This window comes from Suncus etruscus, chromosome 14, assembly GCF_024139225.1.
Source record: "Suncus etruscus isolate mSunEtr1 chromosome 14, mSunEtr1.pri.cur, whole genome shotgun sequence".
Taxonomy (NCBI): domain Eukaryota; kingdom Metazoa; phylum Chordata; class Mammalia; order Eulipotyphla; family Soricidae; genus Suncus; species Suncus etruscus.
In genome coordinates, this window is record NC_064861.1 from 87,920,100 (window position 1) to 87,934,758 (window position 14,659).

A 14,659-nucleotide genomic window follows, 5' to 3' on the forward strand; every position below is an offset into this window, starting at 1 on the left:
ACCAGAACACAGCGCAAGAAAAGAGTTAGCTAAGTTCTTTCGAGCACTTTACAAAGGAGTTCAATCTCATTTGGGGGTCAGAAGCCTGCCCGGGTCGAGCTCACAGTCTATACAGGGAGGCAGAAAGATGCAGCCAAGATGGCAGATGAGGGGCACTGACATTCCTAAGCAGGACCCCTCAATAGACCGCTGTCCCCCTATTCCATGCTGGCTTCCAGGGGCTCTCCCATGTACCTGGGGCCTGACTTTTTTCCTATGCCCAACAATCCTGGCTCTCCTCAAAAACCTAGCACACCCAGGGCAGGATAATATATACAAGAGTTTATTTCCCAAGGCCGCAAACCAGCAGCAGCAACGGAAGCCAGGGATCATGGGGCCGAGAGGAGCTGGGCCAGCCCAGTCCATGGGTGGGAAAGGAGGAGAAGGTGCCCAGGGCCAGGGAAGAGGACCCGAGGGACGTTTCACACTCAGAACAGGGCTCTAGCAGCCACCGCCAAGAGTAGAGCCGCCAGCTGGGCAGAGGGAGCCGTGGAGCCCTTACTGGTGGTCCAACCTTTCGTGTCTAACTGGAAGTTGTTACTACGGTCCTGGTGGCCAGCTGCAGCCCCACCTGCCAAGTTGAACCCCTCTTCCTTCAACACCTCGACTTCATTAACCTTTGGAGGAGACTGGCTGGTAGGCGCTTGGGTGGTTGGGGGTGCAGAGGTGGGAGTGGGGCTGGTGGAGGTGGTGGGGGCGGCGGTGGAAGTGGTGGCCGAGGAGGTGGTGTTGGGGGCCCCAGAGGTGGCCTTAGGAGGAGGGGGAGGAGACAGCAGCACCAGAGGTGGGATTCGAGAGGAGAAATAGGTCTTGTTGCGCAGGTCTGAGTTACAGCGGGACCCCCGACAGCAGGAGCCGCTGAGAGTGAACCCCGGGCCAGTCACCGAATCCCGGGTGCAGAGATCGTCCTGGACGCAGCCCCGGACAGGCAAGGACACAGTCACGTTAGCTGCAGGAGGGAGACACAGACAAGGGAGAGAGAATTGAAGATGGGTGCACTTATAAGAAAATTTAGAAAAATTTGTTTTTAATAAAGCCAAATAAAATTTAGGTGCAACCTAAGGGCGAGAAATCCTAGAACAAGAAGCCCGAGAAAGGCTTTGCATATGCTATTTCAAAAGTCTCAGTTCAGGCTCCACTTTGAGAAACAGTGCTACAGGCCTTGGCATATGATGGGCTACACTTACCATAATGCATGGAGAGAGGGGGTGGCAGATAAACTACAACTCCCACAATGCCTTGGAAGAAAGGAATAAAGCCTAGCTGGGCTAGACTATGTCTAAACCAGTGGTTCTCAAATAGTGGGCCGTGCCCTCCAGGCGGGGGCGGGAGGCTCCGTAAAGGGGGCCAAGTTTGACCTTGACAAACACTGTCATAACCAGCTAAGCCCCATGTTATGTCTCTAGATGTCTCTGGAGCTGAGAGTTGCTGTGTCCTGCTTCAAACCCCGCTTCGAAAAGCTATGCATTGCAAAACATGCTCATTGGAGCCATTAATCAGACATCACCTCTGATTAAAAAAATCAGCTCAAATCATTTTATATATTTTTGTTTTGCAGGTTAAACTTTTTTTTTTTTTTTTTGGTTTTTGGGCCACACCTGGCGGTGCTCAGGGGTTACTCCTGGCTGTCTGCTCAGAAATAGCTCCTGGCAGGCACGGGGGACCATATGGGACACCGGGATTCGAACCAACCACCTTAGGTCCTGGATCGGCTGCTTGCAAGGCAAACACCGCTGTGCTATCTCTCCAGGCCCGGTTAAACGTTTTTTAATAAAGTTACTATTTACAGTCGCACGGGGGGGGGGGGGGTGAGGAACGTGAAAAAAATGTTTTTTTCTTCCTGGGGGACATGACAGAAAATAATTGAGAAGCACTGGTCTAAACTCAGAAGAAGAACACCTCCCAGAATAACCTTGACTGGAGTTTAAAAGAGTATAAGCTCTCATATTTCCCCAAGGCAAGAGCTTGGGAGACTGAATACTTTTGGGGGGGGGGGGAAGAGGGGGCACATCCAGTGACGCTCAGAAGTTATTCCTGGCTATGTACTCAGAAATCTCTCTTGGTTTGGGGGACCATATGGGATGCCAGGGAATCGAACCCCGGTCCGTCCTAGATCAGCATGCAAGGCAAATGCCCTACCACTGCACCACCGCTCCTGCCCAAAGACTGAATACTTCTACTAAAAACTCTGAAAAGTGCTTAAAGAAGTCGCAACCAGATTCCCTGCAATACTCAGTTGCCCACTCTGCTCCTGACAGTTCTCTACAAAAATGGGGTGAACCTAGGATATCTAGCACAGGGCCTGAGAAATAGTACAGAGCCTAAGACATTTGTCTTGCATGCAGCATACCTGACTGATTCCCTGGCACCCCATATTGTTCCCCAGAGCCCCTTTATCAGTGACCGCTGAGCTCAGAGCTAAGGGTAAGCCCTGAGTACTTCTGGATGTGCACCCTCCAAAGAAAAAAAAAGACAAGAAACCTAAAAGTTATCTCTACCCCAGTGGTATACTGGGGATAGGAGTGCTTTCCTTACAATGTCACAAACCTGGTTGGTCCTGCAGTTCCGAGAATTCGCTGGAAGTGGGAGAACCTTTGGGCAAAGGGCCACCTCCCCATCACAAGGTCCCAGAGTGCTCAGGCCCACTTACCTGCCGTCAAAGTGACATTGCCGTCGAAGCAGCCCTTGTAGAAGCGGTCGCTGGCATTGTAACAACTCACGACCGGTGGCACAGTGCCCTTGCATGCGTCACGGCCCAGGCCCACACAGCTGTAGCATTCTGTACCATTGTGGTGAGGAGCACTGGCGTTTCCTGCAGTAGCGAAGAAGGAAAGGGTCAAGAGAGTTGGGGTCGGGGCCGGAGTGATAGCATGGAGGTAAGGCATTTGCCTTGCATGCAGAAAGATGGTGGTTCGAATGCCAGCATCCCATATGGCCCCCCAAGCCTGCCGGGAGCAGTTTCTGATCATAGAGCCAGGAGTAACCCCTGAGCACTGCCGGGTGTGACCCAAAAACAAAAACAAAACAAAGCAAAAAAAGAGTTGGAGTCTCCTTCACCTTGTTTCTAGAGACTCAATTCTCTAAGACAGTGTTTTTCAACCACTCTGCCGCGGGACACTAGTAGTGTGCCGTGGGAAAAATTCCAATTTCATCTGTCACATGCGGCTTCGGCATTCAAATAGACCAATCGTTATAAAATACTTTATTATTTCATATTATTATTTTATAATAAAGTAATCATAAAATAACTTCTTTATGTTTATTTGATTCCTATTCAAGAGAATTACTTTATATATAGTCAATAGAGGCACAGAATTAAATTTTTTAACATTTTCGAATGGTGGTGTGCCTCGTGATTTTTTTTTTCATGAAAAAAGTGTGGGGCTGGAGAGATAGCATGGATGTAAGGCGTTTGCCTTTCATGCAGAAGGTCATCAGTTTGAATCCCAACGTCCCATATGGTCCCCCGTGCCTGCCAGGAGCAATTTCTGAGCATGGAGCCAGGAGTAACCCCTGAGCACTGCTGGGTGTGACCCAAAAACCACAAAAAAAAAAAAGAAGAAGAAGAAAGAAAGAGAGAGAGAGAGAGAGAGAGAGAAGAAAAAAGAAAGAAAGAAAGAAGAGAAGAAAAGAAAGAAAAGAAAGAAAGAAAGAAAGAAAGAATAGAAAGAAAGAAAGATAAGAAAGAAAAGAAAGAAAGAAGAAAGAAAGAAAGAAAGAAAGAAAGAAAGAAAGAAAGAAAGAAAGGAAAGAAAGAAAGAAAGGAAAGAAAGAAAGAAAGAAAGAAAGAAAGAAAGAAAGAAGAAAGAAAGAAAGAAAGAAAGAAAGAAGAAGAAAGAAAGAAAGAAAGAAAGAAAGAAGAAAGAAAGAAAGAAAGAAAGAAAGAAAGAAAGAAAGAAAGAAAGAAAGAAAAGAAAGAAAGAAAGAAAGAAAAGAAAAAAGAAAAAGGTGTGCCTTTGGGGCCAGAGAAATAACACGAAGGTAGGGCTTTTGCCTTGCATGCAGGACAGTAGTTCAAATCCTGGCATCCCATATGGTTCCCAGAGCCTGCCAGGAGCGATTTCTGAGCGTAGAGCCAGGAGGAACCCCTGAGCGTTGCCAGTTATGACCCAGAAAACAAACAAAAAAAAAGTGTACCTTTCCACAAAAAAAGGCTGAAAAACACTGCTCTAGGACCAGGCTCCAGGCCCAGACCAAAACGAAGCCCCGCCCATCTCCCTGGCCACGCCCTCTGTTAGTGTTACGTGCCCGATCATTGGTCCCCGTTGGACCCCACCACCACCACAGCACACTCACCTGCCGGGTCCAGTGCCCGGGAGCTGAGGTTGAGCTTGGAGTTGCAGCGGTCCTGGGTGCATTGCTGCAGCTGGAGGAAGGCCAGAATCCCATGCAGGTCCAGTCCGCGGTCGTTCTTGCCGGGAATTCCAGAGCCACAGCCCCGAATTGCCACTGAGAATTGCCCGTGGACTGCGGGTGGGGATGGGGGAGTAGGGAACCCGATTAGAGGAGGAAGAGGAGGAGTAGCGGCAAATAGGCCCCCGGGCTTTTGGAGGACAGGCTGGGTGGGAGCTTCACCCCAGGCCTTCAAGGATAGAGCTCTTAACTTGCATGCAGGCAACCCGAATTCAATTCCATATACCTCATATGAGCCCCGCCAGGGGTCAACCCTGAGCGCCCCTGGGTATAGCCCCAAACCTCAAATAAGAAAGTGACAGACAGAGGGACAGAGTCTCCAGTATCTTAGTTGGAAAGTCCAAACCAGCCGCCAGAATCAAGGGGCTGAATGAAGTTAGGAGGACAGGAAAGGGCAGAGCCCCAGAAAGCATCATCAGGGGGAAGTGAGACCTATCAAAAACACACAAATACAAGGGCCAGAGAGATAGTTCAGCGGGTAGGACATTTGCCTTGCAAGCAGCTGACCCGGGTTCAATCTCCAGCATTCAGCCAAGAGTAACCCTTGAGCGCTGCAAGGTGTGGACCAAAAACCAAAAATAAATAAATAAAAAGTATTCTGTTTTTTTAAAGGACTGTGTTTTAAAGGACATGTTTAAAAAACAACATGGGATATTTGGGGGGGGGGGGGACACGTTTTTGTTTTGTTATCTGTGGTTCAATTCCCAGTGCCATATACTCCCCTAAACACCTCTAAGTGCATTTTAAGGGGGGGGGGAGGAAAGGATGGGGCTGATGAGATAGTTTAAGGAATTGAGCACATGCTTTGCATGTGGGATCCCAGTTAAAAATCCCCCAAAACCATCCAAGCATCGTCAGTTGTGGCCACAAAAAAAGAAGAAAGAAACTGCAAAGGGGGTGACCAGATCCCGGCCCATCCACTTCACCACCCATTTCACAATTCTCAAGCCTGTCACCCTTCTAAGCCCATACAGAGAGCTTAAAGGACCCAGGGCCAGAGGAAGAAATGTGCCCCAAATGGAAGGTGGGAAAAGACAGGCCCTGGCTGAGGCAACTGAAAGGGTTCATTCACCGAGAGCCCCCACTTACTCGTCTCCACCGCCCCCACAGCCTCGGTGCAGACTTCCACGCCCTCAGCGCACTTCACCGTCTTCATCTTGTGGGGTGCACACCCATTGTCTGCTTTCTGCACGCAGCTGTAGCACTCCAGGGCCAGTGCTCCTGGGGGGTGCAGGAAGGCGGGTGTTAGTTCTCCCCAACCCTGGAGAGGAGGGGCCTGCCCAACAGCCCTAGACTCCAGTGCAGGAGCAAATGCTCTTCACTCCTAACCCACAGCATAGAGAGGGGGGCATGTCCTCGTGGCCCCTGTGCCCCATTAGGGGATAGTCAGGGACACCACACAGTTCTCTGCCCAGACTGAGGGCACTTGCACAGCCCTTCTGTGTAAATTGGGGGTCCTTCCCACAGTCCCTCTTTGTTGACTTGGGGTCTTTCCCATAGCTCCTCTGTGTAGATTGGGGGTCCTTTCATTAGTCCCTCTTTGTAGATTGGCGTCCTTCCCACAGTTCTGTGTAGATTGGGAGTCCTTCCCATAGTCCCTCTGTGTAGATTGGAGGTCCTTCCCACAGACCCTCTGTGTAGATTGGCGTCCTTCCCACAGTTCCTCTGTGTAGATTGGGGGTCCTTCCCATGTCCCTCTTGTAGATTGGGAGTCCTTCCCATAGTCCCTCTGTGTAAATTGGGGATCCCTCCCACAGTCCTTCTGTGTAGACTTGGGGCCTTTCCTATAGCCCCTCTGTGAAGGCTTGGGAGCCCTTCCCCCAGCCCCTCTACATAGAATGAGGGCCCTTCCCACAGCCCCCCAAAGAGGGAGAAGCCTCCCCCAACCTCAGCCCCTCAGACCCACCTTCTCGAAGCAACAGCCACAGCAGCAGCAACCTCCAGCCCTGCATCCGGGGCCCCGCTCTGCCGGTGGAGTCCATGGCGTGTTCCTGCTCACTTGGTGTCCCCCTGGGTGTGCCTTCTCCAGGGCCCGGGCCCTCTTACTTAGCCCGGGATGAGTAACTCCCCCCGGGGCAACCCTGGCCTTGCCCAACCGGGCCAAGTCAGCGTCCGCTGTGGGGCGGGCCACCCGCCCCTGGGTGTGTCACTCCTTGCTGCCAAAGAGGGAGAGGGTGCCAGGTAATGATGCCCAAGAACTCCGGGGAGAAAGTCTGGGGTGGGGGTGCCCACTCACCCACCCCTCTACAGGAGGTCGCCGAGGCCCAAGCTCTCTGTTTGCAGGGCAGAGGAAATGGGAGGAACCTCTGGGATTTGCAGCAAGACAACTGGGGGTGCAGGCTAGGGAGCCTCAAGGAGGTGTGGGCGAGGGCTAAGGGGGAGCTGAGTCAGTTCTGAAAGGAGGGAGAACTTAAGAAAGCGGGGACACCTCAGATTCGCCTGTAACATCCGTGACCTGGGAAAGAAAGTGCTTATCCGTGGAAAAGAGAAGGAAAAGGCGAATGATTCAATGCAAGGGATAAATGGATCCACAGACTGAGCATGCCAGCTCTGCCCTCCTATGTCCTGGGTTCGACCCCCAGCACTGAATGGTGTCCCCTCTCCACTGATAACTGCCAGGTGTGGCCTCGAAACAGCAGCAACAAGTTTTTCAGTCGTTTAGCAATCCTCAAAGGTTGTTAGGGGGGAATACCAGACCAACTGTGACATAAAGAGAAGTGACAGGGACCAATCAATTCCCAACAAGTCGTGTTTGGTTAAAGGAGCTTCAACAGCACAGTGTAGTGGGGACTTTTCTGGTGTGTTCCAGAAACACACAAAACTCACACTCAGGGTCAGAGTAATAGCACAGCGGTAGGGTGTTTGCCTTGCAAAGCAGCTAACCCGGGACAGAACTGGGTTTGATTCCCGGCATCCCATATGGTTCCCCGAGCCTGCCAGGAGTGTTTTCTGAGTGCAGAGCCAGGAGTAAACTCTGAGCACTGCCAGGTGTGATCCAAAAATAAACAAATAAACAAACACAAAAAACAGGGGCCGGAGAGATAGCATGGAGGTAAGGTGTTTGCCTTGCATGCAAAAGGACGGTGGTTAGAACCCCGACATCCCATATGGTCCCCTGTTCCTGCCAGGAGTGATTTCTGAGCATAGGGCCAGGAGTAACCCGAGCACTGCCGGGTGTGACCCAAAAACCAAGAAAAGAAAAAACAAACAAACAAAAAAAAACCAAAAACCTGACAATCAATGATGATGGAAATACAGAACTGAAGGGGGGCTGTCCCAAAGGATGAGAGAGTAAGAGACAGAGAGAGAAAGGTGCCCCACATTCCATATTAGAGTAATAGTTCCTTGCCTGTCCAAATCTATAAAGAAATAAAGAATCCACTTCAGAATATATATGATACCCCTTCAGTCAATATTGTAAGCCACAAAGTCTAAAAGGGGGGGGGAGACAGACAGACAGACAGACAGACAGAGACAGAGAGGGAGGACATCAGTGGGGATATCAGTGGCTGAAAATGTGCAGAGATGAAGGACATTATAAGACTAAAACTCAACTGTGAATAACTTGATCACTGTGTATCTCACAATGATTCAATTTAAAACAATGTTAAAAGAAGAATCCTGGCCGGGCGGTGGTGCTAAAGGTAAGGTGCCTGCCTTGCCTGCGCTAGCCTTGGACGGACCGCGGTTCGATCCCCCGGTGTCCCATATGGTCCCCCAAGCCAGGAGCAACTTCTGAGCGCATAGCCAGAAGTAACCCCTGAGCGTTACCGGGTGTGGCCCAAAAACCAAAAAAAAAAAAAAAAAAGAAGAATCCTGGGCCTGAGCAGTGGCACAAGCAATAAGGCATTTGCCTTGCAAGCGCTAACCTAGGACAGACTGCGATTTGATCCCCCAGCGTTCCATATGGTCCCCCAAGCCAGGAACGATTTCTGAACTCATAGCCAGGAATAACTCCTGAGCATCACCGAGTGTGGCAAAAAAAGAATCCAACTTTAGGAGTAAGCCCTGAGTACCACTGGGTAGGCCACCGCATCCAAAGAAAGACTCCTCCTACTTCAGCACTCCCTCTATTCCTCTATTGTTTGGGGTTTGGGTCACCCACACCTTCTACTCTAGGGAGCATCTTCTCTTCTCCTTTGGTGCCCTCCAGGCTGGAGGTTGTTTGCATTCCATCATAGAGTATATAGAATACAGCCTTTTACTTTTATTTTGCTTTGGGGCCACACCTGGTGGTGCTCAGGTGTTACTCTTGGCTCTGCACTCAGGAATCTCTCCTGGTGGGAATTGGGGGACTATATGGGATGCCAGAAATTGAACCCAGGACAGCCACAATGCCCTTCCTACTGTACTATATCACTCAGATACCCTATATAACTTTTTTTTTTTTTTGGTTTTTGGGCCACACCCGGCGGTGCTCAGGGGTTACTCCTGGCTGTCTGCTCAGAAATAGCTCCTGGCAGGCACGGGGGACCATATGGGACACCAGGATTCGAATCAACCACCTTAGGTCCTAGATCGGTTGCTTGCAAGGCAAACGCCGCTGTGCTATCTCTCCGGGCCCTATAACTTTTTATTTTATAGAAATGCCTCTCCTCCTCCCCCCCCCCCTTCTCTCTCTTTCCTATTCCTCAATAAAATTGTTTTGGTTTTTGTTTGTTTATTTGGGGAGGCCACACCTGGCGGTGCTCAGGGCTCTACACTCAGAGATCACTCCTGATTCTGCACTCAGGGATCATTCCTGATGGTCTCAGGGGACCATATGGGATGCCAGAGATCAAACCCAGGCCAGCTACATGCAAGAAAGAGCCCTCACACCAGTGCTATCTCTCTGGCCTCAATTATTTTGTTTGTTTATTTTTTTTGAACAACAAACAGGTGCTGAGTGTTACTCCTGCATGGCCAAAGGGAAGTTAGTGTTGACCTTGCATGCAGACAAACGTCACAGACAATCAGTCAGAACGTTGGTGGTAGTGACAGGACCAAGTCGAGACCTCTGCAGGCCCACATCTCCTCACATAAATATCAGTAAGCCCAGGAGACCATCAAAGGACTGAGCTCCCATATCTGGCACCTCACCTAAGTGCCCACTTTCATAGTCTGCAAGATATGTGCGATTAATTCTATTCCACTGTATTAGCAGAGGAGAGAACATTAATTTACAGCTTTCAAATTGCCTTTGTTTCTCCTGGCTCCAAGGTTCGTCTATGTTGGGAAAATAGCGGCTTGAGATCACTGAGATATGTCTCCCGGAACCCATGGGGAACCCCCATACCCAGTGACTGGCACATCAGTCGCCTAGGCGGAGTCACTTGCCATTACGCTGAGGTGCAGGAGAGGAGGTGAGAGGAGAAAGAGGGGGGGGAGAGGGAGGGAAAGCGAGAGAGAGAGAAAGAGAGAGAGAGAGAGAGAGAGAAGAGGAGAGAGAGGAGAGAGAGGAGAGAGGAGAGAGAGAGAAAGAGGAGAGTGGAGAGAGAGAAGAGAGGAGAGAGGAGAGAGAGAGAGGAGAGAGAGAGAGAGAGAGAGAGAGAGAGAGAGAGAGAGAGAGAGAGAGAGAGAGAGAAAGTGAGTGACTCCTTCTGAGATCACTCAGCCCTGCCTTAAGCATCACAGTGCCATGGATGACTTTGCACCATATCTCCACCTCTCTGGGCCTCAGAAGCAAGTTCTAGAATGACAGGGAGTCTGTCTGTTTCAGGGTGGAGGGAGGCCCTGGGCACGGTGGCAAGTCTGGAAAAAGACTGAAATCGTGATGTGTTTCTGCCATCCAAGGCCTCTTGCGAAGCTGCAAGCACCCATCTGCTGAGGGATGGAAGGAGGCCTCAGGCACGCTCGCAGAGCCGTAATACTGTTATTATTGTGTGTTGGAGAACCAGAGGCCCCACTGGCCCCAACTGCGTGGGAGAGTTTCAGGGAGGGACCCAACTGGCCCGACAGGAAGAACTAGCGTCTGGGGAGGAGGTGGGTACCCGGGTGGGAAGCCTCCTGCTTGGGCCTGCCCGAATTCAGATTCGAGGGGCTGACCCCTGCCTGGCCGGGAACCAGGTCTGATGCAGCCTCTGCTTACACCGTTCAGCCCTTCCGCCTCCGCCCTGCAGAGACCTAAAGCCGGTTCCCCCAGAAAGAGGAACAGAGGGTGAGTGTGGAGCATCCACAGGTCACGTCGGGATGTCTATTGTGGGGTTCCCATCTCCTGGGCCGGCTCAGGGACCAGTAAAGTCCCACTTCTGTCTCAGACCCACCCCCTTCCAGAAGTTCCCACGGGGATGTGTCTGAGATGGGGGGCAGAGGAAGCAGCAGAATGTGTGAGGTCAGCACAAAGGAAACTTGCGTACAGAGAGCATGGAGGTTCACGGCGATGGCTTGACATGTAGCTAACATGGGTTCAAATCCCCGCCACCACCTGAGCCCTGCCAGGAGTGAGCTCTGAGCACTGCCAGGAGTAACCCCCAACCCCACCAGAAGTGATCCCTGAACCCCACCCAGTGTGGGCCAAACCACCCTCCACCCCGGCATATGGGGCCCCGATTCAAAAGGCAAGAAGGTGCTACGAGGGGCCAGAGAGATAGCACAGTGGTAGGTCATTTGCCTTGCATGTGGCCAACCATGGACAGACCTGGTTCGATTCCTGGCATCCCATATGGTCCCCCAAGCTTGCCAGTAGCGATTTCTGAGCACAGAGTCAGGAGTAACCCCTGAGCATTGCTGGGCATGGCCCCAAAACCAATAAATAAATAAACAAACAAACAAACAAATAAATAAGGTGCTTTGAAAGGAATTAACATGACAACTTTCTTTTTCCTTCCCCTTCTACCCTCTTGATCCTTCCAGATGCTTGTCATGTTCCCTGGGGCTTAGGAATGCTCAGAGGTAAGCACGGGCCCCCAAAAAACTAAAGCAACATGGTTGTACAGGGATCCCCTTCTACAAGTTCACTTCCACAGCCCAGTCCACAATGCCAGGAGCCATTGTGCCTGACTCTGATCAGTGGCCCCAGGGAGAGACAGGGCAGGCAGGAGCAGACAGACACATCCTAGAGGCTGGAAATTCAAGCTTCTCAAACTCCAATCCCACCCCACCCCAGCACAGGCTCCGTGTCCCTTCCCATTTAAAATAGACACAAGGACAAAATTATGCATTTAATGTTGATCCCAGAGGCAACCGGCTCACAGCACACCTGAGGGCTCCAAGAGGTGTGTCAATTACACTTGTTAATTACACTGGCTAAATGCCCGGATGGGTCAAAGGGTCCATTTTGGGTCCAGTTGGCAGAGGGTCTGGAGAATGAACTGATCCAAGAATTGAGATGTCTGGAGGCCAGAGAGTCTGGGGATTAAGGTGCTTGTCTTGTACATGGCCCACCCTGATCCTATTTTGAGTTCCAGCTTCACAGATGATCCCCTAGCACTGCCAGGAGTGACAACAGGGCCTGGAGTGATAATACAGCAATAAGGCGTTTGCAGGGGCCCAGAGAGATAGCACAGCGGCGTTTGCCTTGCAAGCAGCCGATCTAGGACCAAAGGTGGTTGGTTCGAATCCCGGTGTCCCATATGGTCCCCCGTGCCTGCCAGGAGCTATTTCTGAGTCCAGACAGCCAGGAGTAACCCCTGAGCATCGCCGGGTGTGACCCAAAAACTAAAATAAAATAAAATAAAAATAAGGCGTTTGCCTTGCACATGGCTGACCTAGGACAAACGAGGTTCAATCGCCGGCATCCCATATGGTCCCCCAAGCCTGCCAGGAGCGATTTCTGAGCACAGAGCAGTAACCCCTGGTACGACCCCCCCCAAAAAAAAAAAAAAAAAAAAGGAAAGAAAGGAGTGACACCAGAGCTTTTGAGGTAGGAGGAAATTCTGAGCACTGCACACAAAAAGGAAAAAAGCAAACAAAAGAATCTAATGGTCTTATATGTGGAGGTGCAGGTCCAGGGAACTCCTGGGATTCCCAGGAGTTTTATTCCCAGGTGCTTTATTCCCAGCACCCTAGCTGAACCCTAGAATGAAGGAATCCCAGGACAGGACTGAGATGGAACCAGGTAGAGCACCCAGCTCGAGTAGAGGGATTGAGGATGAGAGAAGTCTGTCTGTCTCCATCTGGTGACTACCTTGAGGGACCAGGCTGCTGTCAGAGGAAAGCCCAAGGAGAGGAGTTGTTGCTTGAAGAGGACAGAGTTCCCCAACTTTCATCATAACAGCTGTGTTCTCCCCCCACCCCCACCCCCCCCCCACCCCCCCACCCCCCCCCCCCCCACCCCCCCCCCCCGCTTATTAGCTTTTGGGCCACACCCAGCAACACTCAGGGTTACACCTGGCTCTTCGCTCAGAAATCACTCCTGGCAGGCTCAGAGGACAATATGGGATGCTGGGAAGCAAACCCGGGCCAGGTCAGACGCCTGACTGCTGTGCTATCTCTCCAGCCCCACAGCTGTGTTCTCTTAACTGACCTTCCTTCTGCACTGAGTTTGTACCCAGGACTCAGGAAGAGCCAGAGACAGTCCCCACCCCCAGGAGCTCATGCCCAGCACTGGAATTGGCAGCAGGGTTGACCCAGGGCATCAAGGTGGTGATGAAGGTGGCCCAGAAAACAGCATCCTTTCAGCAGGCAGCAGGGATGGGTTGAGAGCCCCTCAAGAAGAATCTGCTTATGTCCGGAGGATCAAGGAGGGCTTCTTAGAGAAAGCGCCTGTGGACAACCTACCGTATTTTTCTTACCATAAGACATTTTCTATTTTTTTTTTTTTTTGGTTTTTGGGCCACACCCTGTGACGCTCAGGGGTTACTCCTAGCTATGCGCTCAGAAGTCGCTCCTGGCTTGGGGGACCATATGGGACGCCGGGGGATCGAACCGCGGTCCGTCCTAGGCTAGCGCAGGCAAGGCAGGCACCTTACCTCCAGCGCCACCGCCCGGCCCCACCACAAGACATTTTCCTTCCAAAAAATGGGGGAAATGTCTGTGCATCTTATGGAGTGAATGCCACTTGGAGCTTGGGACTCCCAGAAAACTAGAAGAGTTCTCAAAACGTAAACTCTCCATTTTGTTAATGACAGTCATGATGATTCTTTTTTTGTGTTTGTTTTGTTTTGGGGCCACACCCGCTGACACTCAGGGGTTACTCCTGGCTATGCATGCAGAAATCGCTCCTGGCTTGGGGGACCATATGGGACGCTGGGGATGGAACCAAGGTCCATCCTGGATTGGCCACGTGCAAGGCAAACACCCTATGGTTGTGCTATGGCTCTGGCCCCAGTCATAATGATTCTTTTTGTTTGTTTGTTTATTGTTTACGCTCAGAAATTGCTCCTGCCAGGCTCGGGGGAACATATGGGATGCCAGGATTCGATCCACTATCCTTCTGCATGCAAGGCAAACACACTAACTCCATGCTATCTCTCGTGCCCCCTCATAATGATTCTTAATGTCACATTGATTGCTGTTCACTTAACATCATTGAAATATTGTTACAGTTTATTAAATATTTTAGTACACTGTTAGGTTACACCTTATTTTACCTAAAACAAAGATCATCCCTGGCTTCTTTGTATATTTGTTTACAATTTGGATTTATCCCAAAACAGAGATTGTCTTACTTGTAAACCTGGGTGGAACTTGCTCAAGATAGCCTGAGCTATCTGTCCTTACTGCCCCACCTAGGGGTGGTCTTTGAACTCAAAAACAGTAGTTCTGACAGGCAGCTAGCTCTCCCTACTAGGTAAAAGATGGCCAGACTACAAGTGTTTCACCCTCAGCCTGGTTTGGATCATTTCATGTGTGACCCTTATTCAGACTCGTTTTCCTGGGGTTGGAGATACAGTGTGCGGGGTGATTTTACAGTACACCATTGCTTTAGAATATTTTTTTCTTGTTTTCCTCATCTAAAAACAATGTGCAACTTATGGTCAGTTGAGTCTTATACAGTAAAAAATATGATAAATGCTGAGTAGGGTACAAAGGGTGAAAGGCACGTCACTTAGCAAAGGCAACAGTGCATTTGAAAGCAAAGAAGACTTCTCCTCACTCCAACTTTATTATTATGTTTTTAACCTTTTACTTTTGGTGCCACACCCGGTGGCACTCAGGGAACCATCTGGGATGCCAGAGATTGAACCCAGTTGGCCATGTGCACAATAAGTGCCCTTCCCACCATTAGGCTCGATCCCTCTCCTCCCACCCCACCCCCAACTTTCATGGGGTGAAAAGCACCACTGCT

General features: G+C 50.6%; 1 protein-coding gene across 1 annotated transcript; it reads right to left on the reverse strand.

Annotated features, from left to right (window-relative positions):
• Positions 1–467: 467 nt before the first annotated feature.
• LYPD3 (LY6/PLAUR domain containing 3) lies at positions 468–6,434 on the reverse strand. Its single transcript, XM_049787516.1, has 5 exons — positions 6,359–6,434; positions 5,542–5,673; positions 4,336–4,506; positions 2,690–2,851; positions 468–988 (listed from the first exon to the last, which is right to left on the reverse strand). Exons 1-5 carry the CDS (start codon positions 6,432–6,434, stop codon positions 468–470), a joined length of 1,062 nt encoding a protein of 353 aa, XP_049643473.1.
• Between the last annotated feature and the right edge of the window lie 8,225 nt (positions 6,435–14,659).